The 23,480-nt window shown below is 47.2% G+C and overlaps 1 protein-coding gene across 3 annotated transcripts in view; it reads right to left on the bottom strand.

The window, feature by feature from the left end:
- Positions 1-5,173: 5,173 nt before the first annotated feature.
- The window catches only part of LOC139745999 (photoreceptor-specific nuclear receptor-like), a 104,740-nt gene continuing 86,433 nt past the window's right edge, over positions 5,174-23,480 (bottom strand). For all 3 annotated transcript variants that reach the window (XM_071656781.1, XM_071656780.1, XM_071656782.1), the window contains 6 exons: positions 21,895-22,641; positions 19,321-19,574; positions 11,575-11,668; positions 8,408-8,563; positions 7,754-7,824; positions 5,174-6,510 (listed from right to left, as the gene is read on the bottom strand). In XM_071656781.1, coding sequence (XP_071512882.1) covers positions 6,334-6,510; positions 7,754-7,824; positions 8,408-8,563; positions 11,575-11,668; positions 19,321-19,574; positions 21,895-22,641 — 1,499 coding nt within the window. In that variant the 3' untranslated portion in view covers positions 5,174-6,333. The remainder of the gene's footprint in view (positions 6,511-7,753; positions 7,825-8,407; positions 8,564-11,574; positions 11,669-19,320; positions 19,575-21,894; positions 22,642-23,480) is intronic.

The following is a 23,480-nucleotide window of genomic DNA, read 5'->3' as shown; positions in this document are numbered from 1 at the left end:
ACATGCCTTACATCCTCGATAAAAAACTTTTCACTGCTTCTAACAACTTGCCTGCCACACCATATATTCTTAATACCTACCATTTCTCTGTTTACCAAATCATTTTCCCTAACCCTCTCACTTTGCACACCACCTCGACCAAAACACCCTATATCTGCCACTCTATCATCAAACACATTCAACAAACCTTCAAAAAACTCACTCCATCTCCTTCTCACATCACCACTACTTGTTATCACCTCCCCATTAGCCCCCTTCACTGAAGTTCCCATTTGTTCCCTTGTCTTACGCACTTTATTTACCTCCTTCCAAAACATCTTTTTATTCTCCCTAAAATTTAATGATACTCTCTCACCCCAACTCTCATTTGCCCTCTTTATCACCTTTTACACCTTTCTCTCGACCTCCTGTCTCTTTCTTTTATACATCTCCCACTCATTTGCATTATTTCCCTGCAAAAATCGTCCAAATGCCTCTATCTCTTTTCTTTCACTAACGATCTTACTTCTTCATCCCACCACTCACTACCCTTTCTAATCTGCCCACCTCCCACTCTTCTCATGCCACAAGCATCTTTTACGCAAGCCATCACTGCTTCCCTAAATACATCCCATTCCTCCCCCACTCCCCTTACGTCGAGAGTGTTGCCATATTTTAGAGAATTGGATCCTACTGCTCTATCCTCATGTGGTCGATGATAAGAGCAAAGTCTATCATAATCCCACATGACTGTGTTCTCGTGGCATGATCGTAAGGTCGGCTAGAGAGACAGCATCAGCCTCCCACTTCACTGATGACCGGGTCAACACTGGAGCCAGAACGCTGGGTAATGTACACTGTCCTTCTCGCTCAGCTCACAGGCCGCTCAAACCATCTTTGGGATGACCGTCCCTTGCGTGTGATCGGAGCGAGAGCCAACCGTGAGCGGTGCATGACCCTAGTGAAAAACATGTGATGATACTGAACCAGAGCGAGAGCGAACCATGAGCGAACCGTGAGCGAACCGTGAGCGAACCATCAGGCCTTAATTGGCCACAGTAGCTTCTTGTTAGAAAAAGGTATACCATATCTGTTTTACCCCCACTCCATATCGCAGTTATCTAGGCAATATTCGTTATCATTGGCAGTTTGTTAAGAGTTCGCCGATCTAAAAGGGAGGAACCAGCACTTCAAGTGATCCCTCCGCGAGCCATGCGCATGCGCGCAAGTCTGACCATACCATACAGCTGAACTGATTTTCAGTTACCGCCACTCGCTCTATCAGTGCAGATCACCTTACAATGAAGTCTCTCTTGTCGTCTACTCAGGGAAAGTCTTTCTTGCGACCAACGAAACGTCTCTGGATTATGTTTTCGAACGTAAGTTGTCCAGATGACGCTGTATTGTTTACAACATTTGTAATCATATAGAGGTTATGGTAAAGTGTTAAGTGCCACACTGCTATTTTCGTGAAGGTAATAATGGATTTGTGTGTTCCAGCATAACCTATGTTTATGTTTTTGATATTACTGTTACATGTCTTTGTTATTTGAGTCCATTTCATGTACATGAATGAGTTTTCAGGCCATGTATGGTTTTATTTTATTGTTAACCTATTGTGGGAAAGTATGACCTGAAACTGTTACGATTGTATAAACAAGATGTTTCATTAAGTGCTGATTGTGTGGTCCATTTCAAGAATTCGTTTCTTAGAGGACAAATCTGTCGCTTATATATATATATATATATATATATATATATATATATATATATATATATATATATATATACGAATAAAGTGCATAGAAACGCGCACCTTCATAGAACATACAAACCTCCAACAGCCAGGATTGAACCCGGGACCCCTGTGCATGCCTGTCTCTTGCACAGGGGTCCCGGGTTCGATCCTGGGTGTTGGAGGTTTGTATGTTCTATGAAGGTGCGCGTTCATATGCACTTTATTCGTATTCATATACCTCCGCGTTGTACAGTTAGGTTCGGTAAAACGCTATCAGCTGGCTATGTGCGCCTGTTGGGAAATAACCGGTGTAGACCCCGTTGCTCACCATTGTGAGACGAAGGGTATTCGAGTACTTAGTATTCGAATAGTTGTTTCCAATTAGCCAGGCCCATATCTTAGCAGTTAGCATACCTGCCTCTTGCACAGGGGTCCCGGGTTCGATCCTGGCTGCTGGAGGTTCGTATGTTATGTATCGTAGTGGAAGTGTTGACGAACGCCACTGGGTCCCTGTCGTGTAGGGTGAGACAGGCCGCCCGCTCTCAGACCCCGGCAACGTTGCTAATCGACTCTGGAACATCTCTGTAGTAACGTCATGTAATATTAACATGCATATCAGTCCAAAAAAAAAATACTTTTGTACCACCCAGACTCGAACCGAGGCTACGAAGTATATAGTTCATGAAAGAGATAGGTTTGGCACCGTCGCATAGCAGGTGACCCAATGGTATGTTGAACCCTTGGCGTTTTCGGTAAGCCTGTGTTCGACTCTCGGGAGCTGACTGTAGGGTAAAATGGTTAGATTCTATTCAGGTGTGAACGTTACATGTTCCGGTATATACACATGCCCCAGATGCCTGTGGGGTCGATACGCAGCGAGCGTCCTCCGTAGCGAAGTTGTCAGCAAAATTCTTATTTAGACGTTTTTCCTTTTATGTGATATCCACCATGACAATAATGTCTTGAAGATGTTCATTATCTGTGTGATGCAGGCATGACCCTTGCATCGTAAGCCTTGAACAGTTATATACATCACCACACAGGTTATACAAGCGTTTCGCTTCAACCAGCGAACCAGTGCAGTTCACAAGGCTCCAGATGGGGAGTTGAACTGCCTCGTGTACGCCCTCTTTCGTAACATTTTATAACCATAGTTATAACATTATCCGTCTTGTGTATTTGACTACACAGCGCTCCTTGCCGCAGAACGAAGTCCAGTGTTACACTTCTGGAATGGATTCAAAAGTTCCAATGTTTTTACTTAACTGTGTCAACTCCAGCTTCTGTAACCCGTCGATGGTTCGTTTTGTGGCCACAGTTTCACTACCTAAATTTTGCCCGAGCTCCCAGCATGCTGCTGCTGGTGAACACCGTCATCGTCTGTTGTTATATCTTTCATCAGAGAAATTACCACAAACTCTTGCATGTCATATTTGTAAATAACCTGGAGGGAAATTGGAAACTACGTTAACAGATATTTCCGTACTTACCGTGTCTGCATCCGAACACAGAGCACTGGACACGACCTTGTCGTCGAGTTGATGAATCAGTGAATCTCTCAGTGAATGTATATCCTGAGAGCCATGTATATATATATATATATATTTTTTTTCAAACTATTCGCAGTTTCCCGCGTTAGCGAGGTAGCGTTAAGAACAGAGGACTGGGCCTTTTGAGGGAATATCCTCACCTGGCACCCTTCACAGTTCCCCCTTTTTTTTTTTTTTTTTGAAAATTGAAAAAAAAAAAAAAAACGAGAGGAGAGGATTTCCAGCCCCCCGCTCCCTCCCCTTTTAGTCGCCTTCTACGACACGCGGGAATACGTGGGAAGTATTCTTTCTCCCCTATATATATATATATATATATATATATATATATATATATATATATATATATATACCCTTACCGTTTATCTGGACAAGTTACAATTGTAGTCATAAACTAAGGCGTTCATTCATAATGTCATTGAACTTCGGAAAACTGTTTCAATGACAGTTGTATCGTTATTGATCATATAATTCGCCTTAACTGTAGTCTCACTTGAATATATATTCTCAACACTGATGCTTTGGCTACGACAGCTGTAACTCAGGAGTTTCGTCTACACGTAACTCCCCAAGTGTTACCATGCTTCACGCTGGCCACACACAGGTGTCTGTTGTCCCCACAATCAAACAGGTTGGATGTACTCCATTCATTTCCACACAGAGAAATGTGAATTTCTCTTATTTCTCATTTTTGCCCATCTTCGTAGATAGCATAAGAGTTCTTTGAGCTGAGACTATCAGCTTGAGTTGGTAAATAACACTTAGCACAGCTTGATATATATATACGAGAGGGACGTATATACCACTTGGTAGTACCGGCAGCGTTCGTGCTAATGTAGCAGGACTTGGTGGTGGACTGAGGACTGAGATGGTTCATATGTGTATCTCGTCATTGTGGTTAACATTCATCTTCGTCGACACAGTCTCTGGATAAGGTCATCTCGCTGAAATATATGCCACTCAAGGATCATGTTTTTTCGTTCATGCACTCGAGCATCTATACGAGTATAAGTGTGTGTAAGGCACAACTACTACAGGCTCCAGTGTGGTCTGCGGGCCAGACGAATGAGTGTGGCGGGGCCGCATCCGGGCCCGGGCCGTAGATAAAGTACATTTACCTCAGACCTGACGTAGCAAGTGAGTTTGACAACGTTGTAAACAGTGGGAGTTTTCATCTCAGGTGTGCGTATTGAAGCTTTGTGTGGGTCATTTCCATATACGGGTCATGTACGCAGTGAATGAGACGGTGTTAGAGCAGTGAATGAGACGGTGTTAGAGCAGTGAATGAGACGGTGTTAGAGCAGGGAATGAGACTGTGTTAGAGAAGGGAATGAGACGATGTTAGAGCAGTGAATGAGACGGTGTTAGAGCAGTGAATGAGACGATGTTAGAGCAGGGAATGAGACGGTGTTAGAGCAGTGAATGAGACGATGTTAGAGCAGGGAATGACAAAGTAGTGAAGTGGCGTCAGTAAGAAGCGAACAGCTGAGGATAAGTGATGAACTAAGTACGTGTCGCTTCAGCCACACAACTGAATACACTCGCTGAATTTCAGGTCATGCGAGACCATTTGGCAAGTACATTATATATATATATATATATATATATATATATATATATATATATATATATATATATATATATATATATATATATATATTTATATATCAAGTCGTACCTAAATATCGACCAGCCCCTAAGGGAAGATGAACAGCTAGTTGGACTGTAGGACCATCTGATGCGACTAGGATTCGAACTTGGGTGAGCATGGAATCAAATACTAAGAAATGACGATTTTCTAGTGAATTTAACATTAACATCAACACCATCTGAGACTTCTTAACATCCATCAGGTTCGCCTGTGGTAGGGAGGGATGGCAGGTGCCCAGAAAGAATACATGAATCATCTACACACTTTATTATCTCGATATATACAATATACAACATGTAAGCACCTGCTTACTTCCTGGTCCTCCCTGTGTGCTGGGCTGACGGTGTGTGGACACTGTGCCCGGCTGGTGTCGGGGCGAGGTTGCAGCGGCTGACGGAGCTGTGATAACAGGTCGTCTCTCTAGCCTGCTAGCAACACAGGTCATGGTTCAACGTGCACCACTAAATTGATGTAGGTCGCTGGCGTAGTTCGCTCGCTACCACTTGAACACCACTGGTAGTGGTGTTATTCAGCGACGAATAATGTATGAAATTACGTGATGGAATGACGTCAGCTGTGAATAACTGTACTTAGACCGGACAGCAAAGTCCAATTTTAGTGAAGTGTGGTGTTGTATGTCTAGCATTTGGTCGTAGATGGAGGAACATAACACGAGCCTGGGAGAGTATTGCTTGTCATCAACACCCATGTGGAATGATGGATGATTTAACAAGTGATGTACAGTTGCGCTGATTGCTAACAATAGTTGTTCGCTCAGCCTCATTGTATTGCATCGTTGGCTGCGCTGGGAGGTGCGTATGTAAACAAAAGACTTGTTCGTTAAGTTCTTATTCCAGGGGTAATTGGACACGAGTGAACACAGCCAACACACCAGCACACCAGGTGAACAAGTAAACTGAAACACAGACAACGATTGATGCAGTAGTAGACAGGCAGATGACTTTGTGACTGGTTGTTAGTTTTGGAAAGGTGTACTACGTGGATCGACTTTTGACGACCATCGACTTACCATTCTGGCTCACAACAACATACAATGTTAACATGTGTTACAAAGGTGCTTGACGTAACCCAGCAGGGGTCGTGATCGACGTTACTGCTCGAGAGTGACACTGTTGCACGACTTGACACACTGACGCTTTTGTAACTTGTGACACGGTCCTTCCGCCGTTCAGTCACACCTTCGGTCGGAGTTAGACATTTGGCGCTGGACTCCCTGCAGATGAGGAGGAGGTTCGCGAAGGTTCGTTCTAAGTGATATCAACATCAAACGAACCCTAACTGGTCTAAGAATTCCTTCATACGGACGACACCTTCAGGTGGACTAGAACACGTCACAGGGACCTGCTTGTACTTTAGAACATGACGCTGACACATCGTTTTCGAAGGGAACACCAGCTTCAGCTGGACTTGAACATATCACAGAGGACTCTCTCTATCGGGGTGTTGCCAACTGTCTGCTTGAAGAATATCTCTTGGACAGCCGTGGCCGAGATGTGACCCAGCGCTGGCAGGAGCAAGAGCAGCTTCCCAGCTCGCACACGACCACCGGCTCCACACACCTTGCTGGCCAGGTACTGTGGAGACAACACCGGGGTTACTAGGTAGTATGTCACGTCCTCCTGAACACACACACACATCACACACACACATCACACACATGCACAACACACACACATGCACAACACACACACACATCACACACACACATCACACACACACACACACACCTGCACAACACACACACACACACACACACACACACACACATGCACAACACACACACACACATGCACACCACACACACATGCACACACACACACACACACACACACACACACACACACACACACACATGCACAACACACACACACATCACACACATGCACACCACACACACATGCACAACACACACACACATCACACACACACACCACACACACACACACACACACACACATGCACAACACACACACACGCACAACACACACACACACACACATCACACACACACAACACACACACGCACAACACACACACAACACACACACACACACACACACACACATCACACACACACACACACACATGCACCACACACACATCACACACATGCACCACACACACACACACACACATGCACGCACACACACACACACACACACACACACACACACACACACACACACACACAGACACACATGCACGCACACACATACACACACACACACACACACACACACACACACATGCACGCACACACATACACACACACACATACGCACACACACACACACACACACACCGCATACACCGACACGCTGGAGAGAGAGAGAGAGAGAGAGAGAGAGAGAGAGAGAGAGAGAGAGAGAGAGAGAGAGGAACATAGGTCAAGTTTATGTAACGTCGTGATCATGCGACAACAGGTCATAGAGGTCAAAAGGTCATGACATTATTAAGGGCTAAAATGGGTTGCTTGGTGACGGCCTGGTAACAAGAGGTGACGGTCTGGTAACAAGAGGTGACGGCCTGGTAACAAGAGGTGACGGCCTGGTAACAAGAGGTGACGGCCTGGTAACAAGAGGTGACGGCCTGGTAACAAGAGGTGACGGTCTGGTAACAAGAGGTGACGGTCTGGTAACAAGAGGTGACGGCCTGGTAACAAGAGGTGACGGTCTGGTAACAGGATGTGACGGCTTGGTAACAAGGTGACAGTCTGGTAACAAGAGGTGACGGTCTGGTAACAGGATGTGACGGCCTGGTAACAAGGTGACGGTCTGGTAACAAGAGGTGACGGTCTCGTAACAGGATGTGACCTACCTCGTGTAGCATTAGTTGCGTCTGGTCCTGTAACACCTCCACGCCGTAACCGTCACGCAGCCCCCGCGCCTCTGTAACACAATGGTAACGTTACAGTAACGTCACTTGGATTTCATTGGTAAAGTCTTATCAATTATACAAGCAGTCGTAAGTGTGACTAAGTAACACTAGTAACAGTTTCTATGTTAAAGTAACGCACTGAGCACAAGACACTGCTCACCAGAATAACATGCAGGAGGACAGTGACAGTGGCAGTGCCCAGGAGCAGCACACACTACTCACCATGCTGGAGGACAGTGACAGTGCCCAGGAGCAGCACACACTACTCACCATGCTGGAGGACAGTGACAGTGGCAGTGCCCAGGAGCACCACACACTACTCACCATGCTGGAGGACAGTGACAGTGGCAGTGCCCAGGAGCACCACACACTACTCACCATGCTGGAGGACAGTGACAGTGGCAGTGCCCAGGAGCACCACACACTACTCACCATGCTGGAGGACAGTGACAGTGGCAGTGCCCAGGAGCACCACACACTACTCACCATGCTGGAGGACAGTGACAGTGGCAGTGCCCAGGAGCAGCACACACTACTCACCATGCTGGAGGACAGTGACAGTGACAGTGCCCAGGAGCACCACACACTACTCACCAGGTCGGAACAAGATGAGGGCCTTCAAGCAAGCGTACTCAGTGTGGTCGACCCTGAGGGCGTGGAGTCTGGTGATGACGTCCTTCATGGCCTCGACCTCTCGGGCGAGGGCGGCCTCGTGCTCCGCCGAGACACCAGCCCCTCTCACCAGGTTCCCTGTGTAGGTACACACCGTTCATCATCAGGCCAGGGTGCTGGTGACTTCAAGTGTATCGAAGTTGGGGCCTCGGTTAGGAGACTACACCAGGGAGAAGTAGTTTACGAGGTCCGAGGTAGCTGTGAGGTTTTGTGGGTGTACACAGTGTGTAGGGAGATAGCTACAGGCCCCTGATCTGGGTGTAGAGGTGAGAAGTTGGAAGTTCCTTGTACGTGTGAAGGATTTCGAATGTTTGATGAAGGTTCCTGGTGAATGTGAAGGGTGTAGAACGTTGGGTGTAGGATCCTAGTGAGTATGAAGGGTGTAGAACGTTGGGTGTAGGATCCTAGTGAGTATGAAGGGTGTAGAACGGTAGCTGAAGGTTCCTGGCGAGTGTGAAGGGTGTAGAACGTTGGGTATATGATCCTAGTGAGTATGAAGGGTGTAGAACGTTAGCTGAAGGTTACTAGTGAGTATGAAGGGTGTAGAACGTTGGGTGTAGGATCCTAGTGAGTGTGAAGGGTGTAGAACGTTGGGTGTAGGATCCTAGTGAGTAAGAAGGGTGTAGAACGTTAGCTGAAGGTTCCTGGTGAGTGTGAAGGGTGTAGAACGTTGGGTGTAGGATCCTAGTGAGTATGAAGGGTGTAGAACGTTAGCTGAAGGTTCCTAGTGAGTGTGAAGGGTGTAGAACGTTGGGTGTAGGATCCTAGTGAGTATGAAGGGTGTAGAACGTTGGGTGTAGGATCCTAGTGAGTATGAAGGGTGTAGAGCGTTTATGAAGGTTCCTAGTGAGTATGAAGGGTGTAGAACGTTTATGAAGGTTCCTAGTGAGTGTGAAGGGTGTAGAACGTTGGGTGTAGGATCCTAGTGTGTATGAAGGGTGTAGAACGTTGGGTGTAGGATCCTAGTGAGTATGAAGGGTGTAGAACGTTGGGTGTAGGATCCTAGTGAGTATGAAGGGTGTAGAACGGTAGCTGAAAGTTCATGGTGAGTGTGAAGGGTGTAGAATGTTGGGTGTAGGATCCTAGTGAGTATGAAGGGTGTAGAACGTTTGGTGTAGGATCCTAGTGAGTATGAAGGGTGTAGAACGTTGGGTGTAGGATCCTAGTGAGTATGAAGGGTGTAGAACTTTTGGTGTAGGATCCTAGTGAGTATGAAGGGTGTAGAACGTTGGGTGTAGGATCCTAGTGAGTATGAAGGGTGTAGAACGTTAGCTGAAAGTTCCTGGTGAGTGTGAAGGGTGTAGAACGTTGGGTGTAGGATCCTAGTGAGTATGAAGGGTGTAGAACGTTAGCTGAAAGTTCCTGGTGAGTGTGAAGGGTGTAGAACGTTGGGTGTAGGATCCTAGTGAGTATGAAGGGTGTAGAACGTTAGCTGAAAGTTCCTGGTGAGTGTGAAGGGTGTAGAACGTTGGGTGTAGGATCCTAGTGAGTATGAAGGGTGTAGAACGTTAGCTGAAGGTTTCTGGTGAGTGTGAATCCTGGTGAGTGTGGAGGGTGTAGAACGTTGGGTGTAGGATCCTAGTGAATGTGTAGGGTGTGGAACGTTAGCTGAAGGTTCCTGTTGAGTGTAGAGGGTGTAGAATGTTAGCCCTAGGCTCCTGGTGAGTGTGTAAGGTGTATACAAGACTAGATTAGGCGAAATCGGGATACGTAGTTCTAGGATACTGACGGGGGTGTGTGGAGGCCAAAGGAGATCACTGCAGACTCCTCCTCAGTGTAAAACGTGAGGTGAAGGACCTGGGTAGTGAGAGGAGTGTAGGAGAAGAGCCGCGGGTTCCAATCAGATGTGCAGTGTGAAGATGTTAGCTATAAGGTTGCAGCAAGTGTGATGTGTAGGTCAGTTGTGTATTCCGGCAAGTGTGGTGTGTTCCAGGTGGTATTCCAAGTGTAGAGGGGGACATCTAATGACAGTAATAATACCAAGTAAACTTACAGATAACATTATTCAAAATTATTATTATTAATCTGTTTTGTTTCTCCTACCAATGGTGGACTGACACCACTCCAGTATCAGTCCTCAGCTCAACACTTACTCCATTACCAGGTCTCTCCTGAACACCTGACCCATTACCAGTCCTCTCCTGAACACCTGACCCATTACCAGTCCTCTTCTGAACACCTGACCCATTACCAGTCCTCTCTGAACACCTGACCCATTACCAGGTCTCTCCTGAACACCTGACCCATTACCAGGTCTCTCCTGAACACCTGACCCATTACCAGTCCTCTCTGAACACCTGACCCATTACCAGGCCTCTCCTGAACACCTGACCCATTACCAGTCCTCTCCTGATCACCTGACCCATTACCAGTCCTCTCCTGATCACCTGACCCATTACCAGGCCTCTCTGAACACCTAACCCATTACCAGTCCTCTCCTGAACACCTGACCCATTACCAGTCCTCTCCTGAACACCTGACCCATTACCAGGCCTCCCAGAGCACCTGACACCACCAATCATTTGAGCACTTGGCACATCACCAGGCCTTGTTAGAGCACCTAACACATCACCAGGCCTTGTTAGAGCACCTAACACATCACCAGGCCTTGTTAGAGCACCTAACACATCACCAGGCCTTGTTAGAGCACCTAACACATCACCAAGCCTTGTTAGAGACCCTGATGCATCACCAGGCCTTGTTAGAGCACCTAACACATCACCAGGCCTTGTTAGAGCACCTAATACATCACCAGGCCTTGTTAGAGCACCTAACACATCACCAGGCCTTGTTAGAGCACCTAACACATCACCAGGCCTTGTTAGAGCCCCTGATAAATCACCAGGCCTTGTTAGAGCACCTGATACATCACCAGTCATCCCTCCTGAGCGCTTCACCGTCACCAGGTCTGCCCAGAGAAAACCTGACAGTAATGCTCCCACACACCTATCCATCCATCCATCCTAGACCGACACACTTCGCTTCTAGTGAAAGCGCTGCGTGTGTGTGTGTGTGTGTGTGTGTGTGTGTGTGGAACACCCAGGACAAAGAGACGTGACCCTCCACCGTGTGGTGTCGTTGATTCTGACCTTCATCGAGGGGTAGAGACCACTGGGCGGCGGCCACGACGAAGAGCTCACTCCACGACTCCTCCAGCAGGATGGCCTGGTCACGGAACGGCAGCTGCAACATAACACACTCGTCAGATGTCGTGACTCATGGTAACGCTGTGGTTGTGACACACCGTAACCAGGGGCAGTCGAGGGCTGGTAAACCCATTACTAGACCTGTTACCATCACCTTACTAGAGGCAGCAACTCCCATTTTCTTCGTTTTGGGGCGCCATCACACCACAGACTTCAAAACAGTTATTGATGACCACAGTGGAGAGGTTTGCACGCTCCCCAGCTCAGCTGATGCAGTTGAATTCCACATTGGATACGTGTGTGAAGCTTAGGTCTGTACAACATGTAGGTACAGCGGGTGGAGCCCAGATGTTCCCTGTGGTGGTGTGTGTGTGTGTGGAGGGGAGATGTCTGGTGTGGTGTGTGTGTGGCACAGGTATACTTTTGAGTTTACGTTGCGGCAGAGCTGTGCTACAGGCACAGAGGTGCACAGAAGTGATTCCCTGACTACATCAGTTGCATTTTTACATAGATGTTTGCATAACATTATGTGGGAAATGAGACACGATTTTTGAATAACCTTTTGGACAGAGTCCTTAGAAGCGGTAGCTGCTGTACCGTGCGATACACACGAGATACACTGGTCTTGTTCAGCAGTACACACACACACACACACACACACACACACACACACACACACACATACACACACACACACACATTTATAAACATGGGTTAACATTGTTTTCGCAAGGTGGACAGCCCACCAACTTTCCGTTTCCCTTTTATTTCCTTTTCTAATTTTCTTTTAGATTATTCCTGTCATTCTCTTTCCACCCTTTCCAGCTTGTTCCTTAGGACTCCTGACTTTTCAGTTTTCTGGCAAGGTTCTTAGGAGCTTCATTCTCCCACCATCTCATTCGGCAAGACTCGCGTGGAACACCGCCACCACTTTGGTCGATAAAACGTTTGACGTGCAGGTTCTACAGCCATGCCCAAGGGCTTTCTGCAGCACAAATCACGAACTTTGACAACCGGCAAACTCTATGATCGTGGCATGCGATACCTCTCCCTCCTGCAGAAGCTTCATGAGATCCAAAAGCCATGTAACTCTCTTACGGGATGCTTGCCTCACCTCCTGCACCTACGCCAGCACCGAGGGACCCCTGCCAAACGTGCAGCTATCTCACCATGTCCTACTTGACCTCACCTACGTACTACCATGATCATGCATCGCGTGCATCGCCTCTCAACTGAACACCGCCAACCTACTCTTGTTAGTTTTGACTATACAAAGTCTTGGTGAGGGATGCGTTCTTTGGGAAACACAGGAACTTTCTAAAACTGCGACCCAGATTGCATCATGATTCTGGGAGATCTGGGTGCTGTGCGGATGGCCACAGAGATGGAAGAACCAGACAATGGCTTGAACACAGATGAAGATATGACGAAGACGAGACGATTATCGTTCTGACATAACACTTTCATCGACCAGATGGACGAGAATGTTCCCTACCGTCACCTAGGTCAGGAGGGTTGAGGTGGAACGCTGCATCGGAGAGTCAGGTCTCTGCTGGACGTATCAACTGTAGGAGGACACATCTTTGCGGTGTGACTCTCCCGCTTACTAAGTTTCCAGTTGTGGAGGGAGCCACAGCGAGAGGTCACTGCTGTGTCGCTCGGGGCTTAGACCTCGACATCACCGCCGACAGAAAGAGGCGCAGACGGCGTCAACCACCAGCCAGCTGCAGGGAGGGACGACCACTGCCCGGCACACGATCGATGGAAACGAAGCGTACAAAACCCGAGCTCCCGGATCCCTCACGGACGCGACCCACGCTCAACCCCAAGACGTAGCGAGACTTGAACGCGCACACCTGGACGACACACCTGATTCCCACAGATCCTCAGAGAGTCCACAGAGAGAAACACAGCTCGTCCTCCACAACAGAAAATGGTGCATTTCTCTCCGCTTATCTTGACTACACATCTTCCTAAACCGACTCGCATCATCACTATTCATACGCCCCATCTGTGTCGCATGACATAAATGAGAAGTACGTAAAGACAAACTAATCAAACTGTACAAACAACTTACACTGAATGTCTTTACCCTGGACGGCAGTAGTCTGTGTCTGCTGTGTACCAACCATTCCTCTCCCATCGTCTGTGTACCAACCATTCCTTTCCCATCGTCTGTGTACCAACCATTCCTCTCCCATCGTCTGTGTACCAACCATTCCTCTCCCATAGTCTGTGTACCAACCATTCCCCTCCCATCGTCTGTGTACCAACCATTCCTCTCCCATCGCCTGTGTACCAACCATTCCTCTCCCATGGTCTGTGTACCAACCATTCCCCTCCCATAGTCTGTGTACCAATCATTCCTCTCCCATCGTCTGTGTACCAACCATTCCTCTTCCATCGTCTGTGTACCAACCATTCCTCTTCCATCGTCTGTGTACCAACCATTCCTCTCCCATCGTCTGTGTACCAACCATTCCTCTCCCATCGTCTGTGTACCAACCATTCCTCTCCCATCGTCTGTGCACCAACCATTCCTCTCCCATCGTCTGTGCACCAACCATTCCTCTCCCATCGTCTGTGTACCAACCATTCCTCTCCCATCGTCGGGGGGCGGGGCGGGGCGGGGCGGGGCGGGGCGCTGGTGTCTGCCGTGGCAACAGAGAGTCTGTGCTCCATCACAGTTACTAAGTTGACACAATGTAAGGAGTACACATAGCACTGCGCCACAGACGCTCCAAGATGAAAGACAAGAGAAACCCATTTTCCACTGGGAGTGAATTACACCCTACCTAGTTGAAGGCCAGCCCGGCGGGGGCGCTGCGCCTGGTCACCGACAACGCGCGCGCGCGCGCGCGCACACACACACACACACACACACACACACACACACACATCGTGAAATTATATATTGGTTGACTTTGCTGGTGAACGTATTGGTCAGGGATGATGGCGGGTCTCCGTGTGGGGTGGGATTCTCCCACGACTACGTCATTACAACGTTCTGTGCCACACGTCATTACAACGTTCTGTGCCACACGTCATTACAACGTTCTGTGCCACACATCATTACAACGTTCTGTGCCACACATCATTACAACGTTCTGTGCCACACAGCATTACGACGTTAAGTGCCACACATCATTACAACGCTCTGTGCCACACATTACAACGTTCTGTGCCACACATCATTACAACGTTCTGTGCCACACATCATTACAACGTTCTGTGCCACACATCATTGCAACGTTCTGTGCCACACATCATTGCAACGTTCTGTGCCACACATCATTACAACACTCTGTGCTACACATCATTGCAACGTTTTGTGCCACACATCATTGCAACGTTCTGTGCCACAGATCATTACAACGCTCTGTGCCACACATCATTGCAACGATCTGTGCCACACATTACAACGTTCTGTAGCACACATCATTACAACGTTTTGTGCCACACATCATTGCAACGTTCTGTGCCACAGATCATTACAACGCTCTGTGCCACACATCATTGCAACGATCTGTGCCACACATTACAACGTTCTGTAGCACACATCATTACAACGCTCTGCGCCACACATTACAACGTTCTGTGCCACACAGCATTACAACGTTCTGTGCCACACATCATTGCAACGCTCTGTGCCACACATCATTACAACACTCTGTGCTACACATCATTACATCGTTCTGTGCCACACATCATTACAACACTCTGTGCTACACATCATTACATCGTTCTGTGCCACACATTACAACGTTCTGTGCCACACATCATTACAACGCTCTGTGCCACACATCATTACAACGTTCTGTGCCACACATCATTGCAACGCTCTGTGCCACACATCATTACAACACTGTGCTACACATCATTACATCGTTCTGTGCCACACATTACAACGCTCTGTGCCACACATCATTACAACGCTCTGTGCCACACATCATTACAACGCTCTATGCCACACATCATTACAACGCTCTGTGCCACACATCATTACAACGCTCTGTGCCACACATCATTACAACGCTCTGTGCTACACATCATTACAACGCTCTATGCCACACATCATTATAACGTTCTGTGCCACACATCATTGCAACGTTCTGTGCCACACATCATTACAACACTGTGCTACACATCATTACATCGTTCTGTGCCACACATTACAACGCTCTGTGCCACACATCATTACAACACTCTGTGCCACACATCATTACAACGCTCTGTGCCACACATCATTACAACGCTCTGTGCCGCACATCATTACAACGCTCTGTGTCACACATCATTACAACGTTCTGTGCCACACATCATTACAACGCTCTGTGCCACACATCATTACAACGCTCTGTCACACATCATTACAACGCTCTGTGCCACACATCATTACAACGCTCTGTCACACATCATTACAACGCTCTGTGCCACACATCATTACAACGCTCTGTCACACATCATTACAGCGCTCTGTCACACATCATTACAACGCTGTGTGCCACACATCATTACAACGTTCTGTGCTACACATCATTACAACATTCTGTGCCACACATTACAACGTTCTGTGCCACACTTTACAACGTTCTGTGCCCCACATCATTACAACGTTCTGTGCCACACATCATTACAACGTTCTGTGCCACACAGTACAACGCTCTGTGCCACACTTTACAACGTTCTGTGCCACACATCATTACAACGCTCTGTCACACATCATTACAACGTTCTGTGCCACACATCATTACAACGCTCTGTGCCACACATCATTACAACGCTCTGTGCCACACATCATTACAACGTTCTGTGCCACACATCATTACAACATTCTGTGCCACACATCATTACAACATTCTGTGCCACACATCGGACGGATACGATGACAGCCTCTCTAAGGACCTTCTTTGCTCACAAGGAGCCTACCTTACCCTGCTCCTTTCGTGGAACGCAACCTTGAAGCTGTGGAAGCCTTATAGAAATACTCGTAGGGTTTTGCACACACATACACATTTCATATATATATATATATATATATATATATATATATATATATATATATATATATATATATATATATATATATATTGTCCCTGGGGATGGGGGAGAAAGAATACTTCCCACGTATTCCCTGCGTGTCGTAGAAGGCGACTAAAAGGGGAGGGAGCGGGGGGCTGGAAATCCTCCCCTCTCATTTTTTTTTGATTTTCCAAAAGAAGGAACAGAGAAGGGGGCCAGGTGAGGATTTTCCCTCTAAGGCCCAGTCCTCTGTTCTTAACGCTACCTCGCAAACGCGGGAAATGGCGAATAGTATGAAAAAAAAAAAATATATATATATATATATATATATATATTTTTTTTTTTTTTTTTTTTTTTTTTTGCTTTGTCGCTGTCTCCCGCGTTTGCGAGGTAGCGCAAGGAAACAGACGAAAGAAATGGCCCAACCCACCCCCCATACACATGTATATACATACGTCCACACACGCAAATATACATACCTACACAGCTTTCCATGGTTTACCCCAGACGCTTCACATGCCTTGATTCAATCCACTGACAGCACGTCAACCACGGTATACCACATCGCTCCAATTCACTCTATTCCTTGCCCTCCTTTCACCCTCCTGCATGTTCAGGCCCCGATCACACAAAATCTTTTTCACTCCATCTTTCCACCTCCAATTTGGTCTCCCTCTTCTCCTCGTTCCCTCCACCTCCGACACATATATTCTCTTGGTCAATCTTTCCTCACTCATCCTCTCCATGTGCCCGAACCATTTCAAAACACCCTCTTCTGCTCTCTCAACCACGCTCTTTTTATTTTCACACATCTCTCTTACCCTTACGTTACTTACTCGATCAAACCACCTCACACCACATAAGCGTGAGTGCTCAAATTACAGAGGTATAAGTTTGTTGAGTATTCCTGGTAAATTATATGGGAGGGTATTGATTGAGAGGGTGAAGGCATGTACAGAGCATCAGATTGGGGAAGAGCAGTGTGGTTTCAGAAGTGGTAGAGGATGTGTGGATCAGGTGTTTGCTTTGAAGAATGTATGTGAGAAATACTTAGAAAAGCAAATGGATTTGTATGTAGCATTTATGGATCTGGAGAAGGCATATGATAGAGTTGATAGAGATGCTCTGTGGAAGGTATTAAGAATAAACGGTGTGGGAGGCAAGTTGTTAGAAGCAGTGAAAAGTTTTTATCGAGGATGTAAGGCATGTGTACGTGTAGGAAGAGAGGAAAGTGATTGGTTCTCAGTGAATGTACGTTTGCGGCAGGGGTGTGTGATGTCTCCATGGTTGTTTAATTTGTTTATGGATGGGGTTGTTAGGGAGGTGAATGCAAGAGTTTTGGAAAGAGGGGCAAGTATGAAGTCTGTTGGGGATGAGAGAGCTTGGGAAGTGAGTCAGTTGTTGTTCGCTGATGATACAGCGCTGGTGGCTGATTCATGTGAGAAACTGCAGAAGCTGGTGACTGAGTTTGGTAAAGTGTGTGAAAGAAGAAAGTTAAGAGTAAATGTGAATAAGAGCAAGGTTATTAGGTACAGTAGGGTTGAGGGTCAAGTCAATTGGGAGGTGAGTTTGAATGGAGAAAAACTGGAGGAAGTGAAGTGTTTTAGATATCTGGGAGTGGATCTGGCAGCGGATGGAACCATGGAAGCGGAAGTGGATCATAGGGTGGGGGAGGGGGCGAAAATTCTGGGAGCCTTGAAGAATGTGTGGAAGTCGAGAACATTATCTCGGAAAGCAAAAATGGGTATGTTTGAAGGAATAGTGGTTCCAACAATGTTGTATGGTTGCGAGACGTGGGCTATGGATAGAGTTGTGCGCAGGAGGATGGATGTGCTGGAAATGAGATGTTTGAGGACAATATATATATATATATATATATATATATATATATATATATATATATATATATATATATATATATATATATATATTCCTATGAGTCCACGGGTGAAATGAAACACAAGTTCCCAAGTGCACTTTCGTGAAATAATCACATCATCAGGGGAGACACAAGAGAGAAATATAACAGTCAGTTGATATACATCGAAGAGACGAAGCTAGGACGCCATTTGGTAAACATGCGAGATATATATATATATATATATATATATATATATATATATATATATATATATATATATATATATATATTTATATATATATATATATATATCATCCATCTCTTTTTTTCCCAAAAGAAGGAACAGAGAAAGGGGCCAGGTGAGGATATTCCCTCAAAGGCCCAGTCCTCTGTTCTTAACGCTTCCCCGCTAACGCGGGAAATGGCGAATAGTATGAAAGAAAGAAATATATGTATATGTAATGGTAGTGGATTACTTTACCTACATCACAGGAACAGAAGGAGCAGTAACAGTAGCCCACCTGCATGAAGGAAGGGATGGAACGGGCCCACTTGACCCCCACGGAACAGAAGGAGCAGCAACAGTGGCCAACCTACATGAAGGAAGGGATGGAACAGGCCCACTTGACCCCACGGAACAGAAGGAGCAGTAACAGTAGCCCACCTGCATGAAGGAAGGGATGGAACGGGCCCATTTGACCCCACGGAACAGAAGGAACAGTAACAGTAGCCCACCTGCATGAAGGAAGGGATGGAACGGGCCCATTTGACCCCACGGAACAGAAGGAACAGTAACAGTAGCTCACCTGCATGAAGGAAGGGATGGAACGGGCCCATTTGACCCCCAGGAACAGTAGCTTGGCGGCATTCTCGTAGACGCTGTCAGTGTGGGTGATGACCAGGGAGCTGGCGTCTACGTTCATGGGCGGGGCGACGCCCAGGGCGGCACTGGTGGGCGTGACGGGGCTGCCGGGGGACGAGGTGGGCGTGCTCGAGGGGCTGACGGTCGGGGAGGTGGGCGCCGCCCCCCCTGACGTGGGCGGCGAGGTCGGTGCTTTATCTGTAGGGGACAAGGTACTGGTGTTGTGGGCGTGGCACAGGGCGTGTGGTAGCGTCGTAGTGATAGTAAGGTAATTCTAATGATTGTAACCCGAATTATCTTAGTAAAAATAATTACGTTAATAACAGTAACGAAAATAATCGTAGTAAGATTACGTTCATAACAATTACCAAAATAATCTGGCCGAAAAAGATTACGTTAATGATAACCAAAATAATCTAGCCGAAAAAGATTACATTAATGATGATAACCAAAATTTTGATCAAGAATTCATGTTAAAAATAGTAACCAAATTAATTTTAGTATAAATCTTTATATAACCAAATTAACGTTATCATATTGACTACAGTAAATATTGTAATCTTGGTAAAAAATAAAGTATCTTAAGAATCATAGTAAAAATCGTTAGATATAATTTTAATAAAAAATCATGATTTAACTAAACTAATCCTGTAAAAAAAATCATGTTAATTATAGTAATCAAAAGGTCATCAACGCGTCAAGGATTTTACAATTTTTTCACCTTACAACTGGAGATACACACACACACACACACACACACACACATATATATATATATATATATATATATATATATATATATATATACACACACACACAAATCGCATATGAACGCGCACTTTCATAGAACATACAGCTCCCCAACAGCCAGGTTTGAACCCGGGATCCCTGCGTGGCAGGCGGGAGCGCTACCACTAAGCAATGATCGTCCATAATAGAGAAATGACTAATCGAATACTGTGTACTCGAATACCCTTCGTCTCACGTTGGTGAGCAACGGGGTCTACACTGGTCAAAGTGATGTGCGTGATCTAGTATTTGCTGATAACCGCGAGGGAAAAATGAAACACGAGAAGTTGCAAGTGCACTTTCGTGTAGTATCATCAGGGGAGGTACAAGAATTCTTGTATCTCCCCTGAAAACATAAATTTCCAGCTCACACATAATTGGGAGCGGTTTCAATCCAGCTGTCAGCGGGCATTATGTGAAGTGAACATAGAGAACGGGGAGACCAAAATGGAGGTGGAAGGATGGAGTGAAAATGATTTTGAGCGACCGGAGCCTGAACATGTAGAAGGGTGAGAGGCGTGCTCGGGATAGAGTGATTTGGAACATTTGGTATACTGGGGTCGACGTGCCATCAGTGGAATAAACCAGGGTAGATGAAGCGGCCAGAGTAAACCATGGAAAGGTCTGTGGGACCTGGATGTGGATAGGGAGCTGTGGTTTCGGTGCATTACACATGACAGAGACTGAGTGTGAGCGAATGTGGCCGTTCTTCGTCTGTTCTGGGCGCTACCTCGCTAACGCGAGAAACTGATATCAAGAATGCCTTCATGATCATAATCGAGTAAATTGATATCCTCAATTACTTGTAATGTTGACACATACGTATCAATTTCTGGTCAATGTTGATGTCGCTGCTCTGATGGCGGGATGTGGCGGGGAAGCTGAAAGCCACTGCAAGATGGTAGGAGCTCCGGGGATTGTGAAGTGAAGATGGTTCGGAAAATACGAAGGAAATTATGACAGATTGCAAAGGACAGCTAGGGAGGTCTCGAGGATGGCTAAGTTCTCGAGGACAGCTAGGGAGGTCTCGTGGATGGCTAAGTTCTCGAGGACAGCTAGGGAGGTCTCGTGGATGGCTAAGTTCTCGAGGACAGCTAGGGAGGTCTCGAGGATGGCTAAGTTCTCGAGGACAGCTAGGGAGGTCTCGTGGATGGCTAAGTTCTCGAGGACAGCTAAGGGAAGTCTCGTGGATGGCTAAGTTCTCGAGGACAGCTAGGAAGGTCTCTGAGAAAGGTGAGAATTTCTTGCGCACAGCTAAAAAGGTCTGCAAGAAAGCTAAGAGGGTCTCAGGGTCCGTTTCGAAGGCATTGGGAAAAGCTAAAAATAACTGGATAAGCTTGGAAGGTCTCAAACGACAGCTAGAAAAGTTCCGGAGAAGCTATAGGAAGATCTTACAGCTATAAATCATCTTAAGGAAAGAGAATGGCAGGTTTTGAAGAAAGCTAGAGAGGTTGGGCCAAAGCTATCCAAAGCTAGTCGTGTCTTCAGAAGCTAAGATTTGGAGAATTCTAGCAAGACTTTTGGAGTAAGAAGGTTTTGCAGGAGGTGGGTGGAGGGGTCTTAAAGCAGGTTTTGGAGGCCCCAGAGACGTTGAGTAAAAAGCTAAGACTCCTGGGAAAGCTACGGGTTCCTGTAGCTGCTGGGTTAGCGGTTCGCATAATGGACGATAGATGAGAGTAAGTGAGGAAGCTAAGGGCCAAGGGAAGAGGTTGGGGGGCGCATAACTCACCATTACTCTTGCCACAGTTGTCTGGAGAGAAGTAGACGCTGATGTTGTTGTTATTATTGTTATTGTGGACACTTTCGTTGTTGTTGTGGTGGTGAATGGTAGTGCGTATGATGGCAGCGGCGAGGGATGTGTTGCCGTGGTGCCTGGCCACGTCCGAACTGCTCACCTCTGCCTCCCCAGCGCTGCTCAGCGGCGGGGAAGGGACGCGCCGTGGCGGGCTGAACGCCGAGCCCTCATTGGTCGCCCGGGACATCTCCGCCAAGCTGTTCATTGGCTGCCTCTGATCGACCGTTGGCGGTTTCAAATCCAGGCGCTCCGTGATTGGCGGCTTCATCCCAAGGCGAGTGCTGAATGGCGGCTTGAACTCGAGGCGCTCCCCTACTACCACCTTGTACTCCCGACGCTCGTTGATTGGGGGTTTGGAATCGATGGGCGGTGAGGGGGAGTGATGGAGGGCGGCGTCTGTGTATGGGCGGCGCAACTCGCCACCCAGGACGGCCAAGTTCGGCTTGAAGGCCGAGTTGTGGCTGAAGTGAAGGCTGAGGGGTGGCATCGAAGGCGTCATGGGCAAGAAAGGCGGCTTGAAAGGCACGGGCGGCAGGAGGGCCGGGTAGTAGGGCGGGAGCGGAGGCAATCCCGTCCCGCCGCCCACTGACGCCGCCGGCGGGAACCCCGCGCCGCTGGACATGTCTGGGGCGAACATGGGCCGCTTCTGGCAGGAGCGAGGCGCTCTTTCGTGCTGCACCGCTGCGGGAAGAAGGGAAAACAGTGTCAGGCAAATGAATGGGCTTGTACACATCCTCTAACCCATATGAGCCCTGAGCCCTGGTCAGCTACACCCTGGTCAGCTACACCCTGGTCAGCTACACCCTTGCAGCATGAGCCCCTCCATCATCAACACAGAACGTACTCTATCCACCTTCTCCAAAGAGCAAGTCTTGATCAGCCTCTGGCGTAAGGCTCTCCCTTAGAAGACTCATGAGATCCGGTGTCAGCACCAGCGACTTCGTGCCCCACACACACACACAGGGACTGGTGGTGTGTGTGTGTTCCACCTGTACACACACAGTGGCACCTGCTGCTGCCTTCATTACCCGTCAATTAGCTCTGATGAGTTGGCTGAACCCAACCAGGAAGGGTGTGTGTGTGTGTGTGTGTGTGTGTGTGTGTGTGTGTGTGGTGAACGAGGGACGGGGCGCCTGCTTCTGACAAGTGGAGAGAGCGTCAAGTGATGTTCTTTGTGTCATGGCCTTATATTGACACACCCATACATGTGCTCTCTCGCTTTTCCCTCCCACGGACAAACACAGGCAGATACCACACACACACACACACACACATGCACACATACACATACGCCCCATCCATACCTTCGTCCAATTACTCTTCAACAATGGAACTCGAGCCAGCTGTTAACATAATATCCACACAAACCATGAAGAAAATGACTGCAATTACCACGACATGTCCTTGGGTATAATCTTAAATCGATAACAAGTAATTTGCTTTACCTACCAACTACCCACCGTAGGCACGGTACTCCGTAAAAGCATTGTAACTACACAGTTAGTTAGTTCAGTAGTTAC

This window comes from Panulirus ornatus, chromosome 63 (assembly GCF_036320965.1).
Source record: "Panulirus ornatus isolate Po-2019 chromosome 63, ASM3632096v1, whole genome shotgun sequence".
NCBI classification, from domain to species: Eukaryota; Metazoa; Arthropoda; class Malacostraca; order Decapoda; family Palinuridae; genus Panulirus; species Panulirus ornatus.
The sequence above is the reverse complement of the archived record's forward strand: the minus strand, read 5'-3'. Positions and strand labels throughout refer to the sequence as shown.